The following is a 7,971-nucleotide window of genomic DNA, read 5'->3' as shown; positions in this document are numbered from 1 at the left end:
AGGCAAATCAGCTCAAACTGGCAAGTGGCAAAACCCGCCGCTTTTGCCTCGGGCATGTATTTGTTGATAAATGACTGCTCCTGAAACTTCTCCCTCTCTCATTTGAGCTTGCTTGGCTTCTAATCACAACCACACCCAGACTCTCACAGGAGTGGTTTCAGACCGGCTTCTGTCTCACAGTGGGAAAGAAAGATAACACTGTCCTTCTGCCACCGTAGTGACAGAAAACCCAGGCCTCGCTAGAAACCTCTCTGTCACAGGCCCCTGACTGCACATTTCATCAGAAGTGTTTATTGTCAAGTAGGACTTTGCCAGGCAAAGAAACAACTGTTTTGAATTAGAAGCTGAAAGACGGTGAACAGGCTGCTGATGGAAGCTGGCTTTCTCATGGGAAAGTTGCCCCTAGACAAAATTGTGATTTGGACACACATGTCACATGTTTTTCTCCTGAACTATTTCTCCGTTTGCTGGGGGTATCAGTCAGGGTTCGTTAGAGAAGCAGAACAAATAGGATATATATGGGGGATTCAGGAAGATCATGGAGAATGGGTATCATTTTTAATTCCATTTGTCCATGAACTTTTTGAAGTGTGTGTGTGTGTGTGTGTGTGGAGAGGGAGAGAGAGAGAAAGAAAAAGAAAGAGAGAGATTTTTGGGAGTATCTCAAGTTCAAAATTGAGAATCAGAAATCCATAAGGCAGGCCAGCAGGCTGAAAACTTAGGCAAGATTTCTGTTACAAACATAAGGCAGAGAATTCCTTCTTGTACAGCATACCAAGGCAGTTATGTAGCATTTCAACTTCATTTAGTATAGGCCACATTTTGTCCCATGTTTCATCCATCCAATCAAACTGTCAGACTAAGCTAGAGCCAGCTAGCCTTTCTGGCTGAAGGCTACACAGGTTCAAAGTTGTTAGTCTGGAACACAAGGCCACCTGATGGGCTCCCTGTGGAATTAAGAAGCCTTTGTCTGATATGACCCAAGCATACATAGAAGTCTATATGGCAATGTCAACAGAGGTCAAACTCTCAGGAGTTATAGCCCCAGAAGATGTCTATGTTAGGTCATGATTCAAGAACTACTATAAGGCCTTATTTTGCCTTTTAAGCCACAACAGTTTCGCCCTCTCTCTTCTGTACAGCCCTACCCTGGCTGGCTGGCCAGCTCCTTTGAATTGAAAGAATTCCCACTGGTTGTTTCCTCTCTGCCTGCTACTTGTCTCAATGCTGGTGGCTCACAATATCCCCTCTCCCAGCCATGCCTCTGTTGGCTTTCTGGTGGCCCAGCCGTCTGCACTGTAGGGCCACCCTCCATATTACCAAGCAGGCCTGCTCTACCCTTCCATGTGTTCTGTGAGCTTGTTCCAGCTCAAGGGGCATTGAATATCACTCTAATAAAGTGGAGCGACAGCATGATAAGCATGATGGGTAGTCTACCTAAGATCATTTACTCAACTGACAAATATGTAACTAGAGTCTATGGCACATCAGCCCTGTCCTAGGAGCTTGGAAGAGAGAGGTAAATCTCACTTGAGCCCACGATGAACTCATCAACTGCTTTAGAAAGCAAGCAGGTGAACTCAATTTCCATAGAGTTCTGAAAAAGGCACAGTGAGAGAGGTGTGTGTTGGGAACAGTCCCGCCAGAGGAAAGGGAGAGTGGAGATCAGGAAGAGAGGAAGGACTAGTGCTGCTTCCTGGAAAATAAGTCAGAACTCACTAGATAAACAAAGCAAACGAGACATCACAGGGGGAGGAGGGGAACAGGAGGAGCAGATGCACAGTTGTGCAGCCATACACAGGCTGTGTGAACAATGGACATAAGTGCACAGTGCATACCAGATTGCACAGTTCCCTAGGAGTGAAGCTCTGGCCTTCTGGCCATGAACATTGGACTTCATGCTTAGGCAAATAGAAGTTTTTGTTTTGGCAATAGCTTTATTGAGATATAAATACAATTCACATACTTAGAAGATACAAGTCACGATTTTCAGAATATTCCCAGAATTCTAACATCATATAATTCCAGAACATTTTTACCATTCCCAAAAGAAAACTGATATCTATTAACAGTTACCCTCCCCCATTCCCTCTACCCTCCAGCCAGTGACAGCCACTAATCTGTATCTACTTCTATAAATTTGCCTATTCTGGATATTTTATATGAATGGCATCATGCAATATGTGACTTTTTGTAAACAGTTTCTTTCACTTAGCATGTTTCCTAGGTTTATCCACCTGCAGTATGGATCAGTACTCCATTGTTTTTCATACCCAAATAATATCCCATTGATTGGATGTACCACATTTTATTTATATATTCATGAACCAATGGATATTTGGGTTATCAAATAATGCTGCTACAAACATTTGTACAATTTTTTTTGTGTGGACATATTAAGGTGCTTCCAAAAGTTCATGTAAAATGCACATTCTGAGAAAAATTGCACAGATTTCAAAAAAATTTGCACTAAAATAAACTTATCTTTTAGTTCACATTTTCTACACACTTTCTGAAGTACCCTTGTATGGTTTCATTTCTTTGGCCTAGGAGCAGGATTTGTGGGTTAGATAGTAAGTCTATGCTTATTTAACTCTTGAAGAACTGTCACTCTTTTCTAAAGTGACTATACCATTTTACTTTGCCCCCAGCAGTGTAGAAGGGTTCTGATTGCTAAAAAAGTTGTCAATACTTGCTGTCTTTCTTTGTGCTTATAACCATCCTAGTGGATGTGACACAATATGTTGTTATTTTGACTTGCAGTTCCCTAATGAGTTTGTGTTTGAGCATATTGTTTTTGGAGAAATGTCTGTTCAGACCCTTTTCAAAAGTTTCATTTGGGCTATTTGCCTTTCAAGCATTGCATTCTAAGGGCTTTTTAAATTAAAAATTTATTCTTTTTAATTTTTTAATTTTTATTTATTTATTTTAAAATCAGAGCTACACAGAGAGGAACGAGGTAAGAACAGAAGAAAAGTACGTTCGCTTAACAGTAAGCATACCAGCATGTTTTTCCTCAAATAGTATTTGTCTTGTGTTTTAGAGATCTAGCTGCACACATACTAGAAATTTAGTGAAAACTACATGATGATTTCACTCTGAAATTGTAGCACAAGACTAAGACGTTTTGAATATGAGCCTGTTTGTATGCCAGGCAATCTCCAGAAACTCACTTCATAGCCCTTTTTAAAAAGAAATTCCACCTCTATTCTGGTGTGGTTGAGTTGGCCAATGCAATTAAAGGCTAAGGGCCCTGATGGGGCCAGCGCTGTGGCATAGCGGGTGGAGCCACTTCCTGTAGTGCTGGCATCCCACATGGGCACCAGTTCGAGTCCCGGTTGCTCCACTTCCGATCCAGCTCTCTGCTGTGGCCTGGGAAAGCAGTGGAGGATGGCTCAAGTCTTTGGGCCCCTACACCTGCATGGGAGACAGGGAGGAAGCTCCTGCTCCTGGCTTCAGATCAACACAGCTCCGGCTGTTGTGGCCATCTGGGGAGTGAACCAGCAGATGGAAGACCTCTCTCTCTCTCTCTGCCTCTCATTCTCTGTGTGTAACTCTGACTTTCAAATAAATAAATCTTAAAAAAAAAAAAACAAACCGCTAAGGGCTCGAAAGCTAACTTCCTTAAAGGAAAAAAGGAAAAGTTTTTCCAGCTACCTCTGTACGACAAAAAACATTTCTTTCAAGTACCAAACTAATTTCTTCAAGAGTACAATAAATCCTAATTTGATGGTAGATAGCATCTACCAAGGTTGGTAGAGTAACAACAATATGATAAAATTAAGACAATATGAAACAATAAGGCACAGTGGCTTAAGCCACTGACTGTGCCAGCATCCCCTAGAGTGCTGGTTCCCACCCAGGTCCCTGCTAATATGCCTGGGAGAAGCAGTGGAGGATGGCCGAAGTACACGTTGGGCTTCTGCCATCCATGGCCCAGCTCTGGCTGTTGTGACCATTTGGGAGTTTACCAAAGGATGGAAAATCTCACATTCTCTGTAACTTTGTTTTTCAAATAAATAAATATTAAAAAAAGAAGATGGGAAAAAAGACAATATGAAACAATAAATGAAATATTAAAATATAAACTAAAATGACATTGTTAATGAATGTGGTAATCAATGTAATTACGTCTTTTTATTTTACTTTATAAACTTGAGATTACTGCTAAGCACGTTATCCACAATATAAAATTTTACTACCAGCTAGTTTTTCTGTTTTCTCACAACTAATCATATTCACTTCTAAAGGCAACCTGTAAATTTGTTTAGAAAATAATAACTAAGTACCTTTCCTCCCAAACTTTTCTTGATAGTAAGAAAAAGTAAATAATGCTTTGACAATTCTACTATAGATACTTAGCCTTTTGATTATGGCTTAGTATTGAAGACTAATGGGAATTTTTCTAATTAACTGACTTTCAAATCTCCCCACAACCTCTCTGTTCAAAGAAATACCATTGTTGAAATAATCTGGGTAAATACTTTGTAAAACAAACACAGATTCGCAAGACTCTATTATCATAATAACTAATTTTAGTACGTCTCCCAAATACTTCCTTTATCAGTTTTCTTGACTATAAGGTGTTAATAACATGGAAGCAATAGAATATTTAATTACATCAGTTTCCCATCAACCTATCAAAAATCACATAATGATGATTTCCACTGGTTGGCAGGAGGTTCTTCCACTAATGGCTCCCATGGTTTCCAATGCATCATTTTTCTTGCCAAACTTAATTCCTTTTCAGCCTGAAGAATCAACTCTTCTATTTGGCCACCCTGAAGTAGACCTTCTAATTTATTTTTATTATGTTGCACTTTTAGGCATTTATTTAAAAATGTCACGAATCTTTGTGTACAATGTTCTTATCCTCTCACGTGGACTGTCACATACAGCCAATCCCACAAGGCCAGTGGTCTTCCTCAGCAAACCCACCATGACTGTGCCAAGAAATGGAGAAAACCACAGGAAAGCTTTTATGTAGACAAAAATCAATTCATTAATTTTAAATTTTCCATCTAGTGTGCTGGGTATTGTATATAAGAACTCTGCCCAACCTAATGCCACAAGATTTTCTCTCATGTTTTCCTAGAAATTTTACGGATGTATCCCAGACATTTCGCTGTATAACCTATTTTAAATTACTTTGTATGTGTGTGTGGGTGGGGGGGTGGTATGCAGTAACAATATGAATTCTTCTTTTCACATGTGGATAACCAGTTGTCCTAGACCATTTGTTGAAAAGATGATGCATCCTCTGTTGACTTAACGTTGCCATGTTTGATCAAAATCAATTGACTATAAATGGACTCTCAACTCGGTCCCACTGAACTCTGCTTGTCCTGTACAAATATTAACTTGTCTAGATGTCTGTGTTTTGAAACCAATTCGTTGTTCCTTTTCCAAACTGTTTTGGCTATTCTGTATCCTTCGTATTTCTGTACAAACTTGTCAGTTTCTATACAAAAGGTTGCTATGGTTCTGATAAGGTTGCCTTAACATTATATATCTATTTGGGGATAATTGCCCTCCTACAATATTGAGACTTTCAATCCATGAACATGATTTCTATCGGTACTCCAAAAAGGTTATGGAAAATGGAATTTAAAAGTAGGTTCATTTTGGAATAAAGTATTTCAAAATCTTTGTATAGTTTTTCCATAATAAAAATTTCCATAAGCATTTGGAAGTTTCCTTGTATTTTTGCTGAGTAATGCTTTACAGTTTTCAGCACACAGGGTTTTTTTTTTAAATATATATTTTGTTAGATTTATTCCTAATTTTGTTCATTTTTGTGCTATTGTAAGTGGCATTTTAAAGCATTCACCATTAAGTGTGACATGAAGCTGCATGTTGTCCTAGTTATTTATTAATCCTATTATTTATTGCTTTTGTGGATGTCCCTTACCAATATGAGGAAGTCTTCCTTTATTACTAGTTTATTTAGAGCTTTTATTATGATGGATGCTGGATTTCAGTTTTCAGAAAATAGTGTTTTGGGGGCATTTATTGAGATGATCAAATGGTTTTTGTCCATTAATATGATCTATTATTTTAAATTGATTTTCAAACATTAAACTAACATTACATATCTGAAATAAATCTTACTTGGCCACAGACTATAAGCCATGTCACATGTCGCTACTTTTGGTTTCCTAATACTTTGTTAAGAATTTTGTCTATGTTTATGACCATGAACAATGTTGGTTTGTATTTTTGTTTTCTTGTGATTTCATGATCAGGCTAACATCAACACTGCAGAATGATCTGGGCGGTATTCTCTTTACTATTTTTTGGAAGAGATTGTGAGGGATTGGGGTTATTTCTTATTTAAATATTTGATAATACTCACTAGAAAATCCATCTGATCCTGGGCTTTTCTTTGTAGGAAGATATTTAATTTCTAGATAAATTTCTTTACTATATAAATTCCTTTACTTAGTATATATTTAGTTAAATTTTCTATTTCTTTTCTGGTCAGCTTTGGTAATTCTAGTCTTTTTTCTTTTTTTACAAACTTTCCTATTTCATCTACATTGCTTGATGTTTGCCATTCAGATTTTCATAGTAAGGGCCAGCGCTGTGGTATAGCTGGTAAAGCCATGGCCTGCAACACAGGAATCCCATATAGTCTGTACTGGAGAATGTTACTTCTGTGTTTTAAAAGCATTGAGAGTGGGGGACAATGACTTTTAGGGTTGCATTATTGGAAGGGTTGGGGGACAGGCACAAAAATAAGGAACAATGGATGGAGACAAATTGTGAGAAGAAAAGAGAAGGAAGTGAATTTTGGAAAATTTAATTTTCAAGTCATGAAGACATACAAATAGACATGTCCGCAGGTAGTTGGAACTGTAGGTCTGAAGATCAGGAGCAGGAAAAGACTTCAAATGTGACAGGACCAAAGAATTTTACATAAATATTTTGGTACAGATGTGTCCAGAGACTGGGACATCTTTAGCATTATTCTTTTCAAAAAAACAATGTTTCATCCTTCATAGTCTCCTACACTTATCTACAGACCCAAGAAAGTATTTTTTGTTGTTGTTTGAAGGTTTTTCCATTTCTATTTTTCTTTTGGAGAAATTGAACATGCAGTGATCGTGGGAGGAAGCATACAGACTAGCAAGAAATTGAGAATGAAAGAGATGAAAAGCCCATAAGGCATACCAGGAGCTTCTTCCAACCCCATCCTCATAAAGCTATAGTGGAGTTGGTGGTCCAGAGTGAGCAATTGTGCTAATTCTGCCCCCCTCCATGCCCACCATGCATTTTCAATGAAAAGTTCACCTAACTTCATGAATATCTGTGTATACCCTTGTCTCACCTTCTTTGGCCTTGTCTTTGTCTCTGTCTCTCTTAGTTTCTTTATCAAGCTTTCCTTCAGGAGGCTTTTTCAGTCCACTGTTTCATCCTTGAGTTGGTCCACGTGTCTCCAAAAGTCTGGCAGCCCCATCTGAGAATACAAGGATGAGTTGCACCAACTATATCTCTGAACTTCCACTAGGTGGCAGTGTCTGGGAACTTTGTTAACCTGGTCTAGTGATTCTTGAGTGCTTGACTGCTGAATGGTAGGTACTTGTGCTTGGGTTTTCTGCTTTTAGGCTGTTGCAACAGTTTACTAACAAAAGGCACTAGACCTAGATAGATCCCTTTGCGTATGAAAAGTAAAATTAATGTCTGTAAGACATGTCGGACTGCAAAGGGGTATTCTTTAAAGCTTGCATTTTCCCCCGCCTTAATTCTCACACAGGTTCCTAGCCACAAACCTTCCTTTAGCTTCCCCTTTATTCCCTCTTCAGTTGTTGTTTGTTGTTTAGTTGTATTTTTTATGCAAAATGATTCCCTTCGCATTTCCCAATTACTAAGCTGGGTTGATTCTCTCCTCATTTTAAGCATGGACTTGTAGAATTGTAGAATTGTATACTGTTAAAATTTGAAGGGCTCTTAGGTTTTGTTGCATCGAAT

At 38.5% G+C, this 7,971-nt stretch overlaps 1 protein-coding gene across 1 annotated transcript; it reads right to left on the bottom strand.

Annotated features, from left to right (window-relative positions):
- Positions 1 to 4,640: 4,640 nt before the first annotated feature.
- LOC133752512 (NADH dehydrogenase [ubiquinone] 1 alpha subcomplex subunit 5-like) lies at positions 4,641 to 4,941 on the bottom strand. The gene is made up of 2 exons (XM_062183009.1): positions 4,881 to 4,941; positions 4,641 to 4,819 (listed from the first exon to the last, which is right to left on the bottom strand). The coding sequence occupies exons 1-2, from the start codon at positions 4,939 to 4,941 to the stop codon at positions 4,641 to 4,643; spliced, it is 240 nt and encodes a 79-aa protein (XP_062038993.1).
- Positions 4,942 to 7,971: the final 3,030 nt, after the last annotated feature.

The sequence above is a fragment of the Lepus europaeus genome, chromosome X, assembly GCF_033115175.1.
Source record: "Lepus europaeus isolate LE1 chromosome X, mLepTim1.pri, whole genome shotgun sequence".
Lineage (NCBI taxonomy): Eukaryota > Metazoa > Chordata > Mammalia > Lagomorpha > Leporidae > Lepus > Lepus europaeus.
This window is presented reverse-complemented; position numbering and strand designations above follow the sequence as displayed.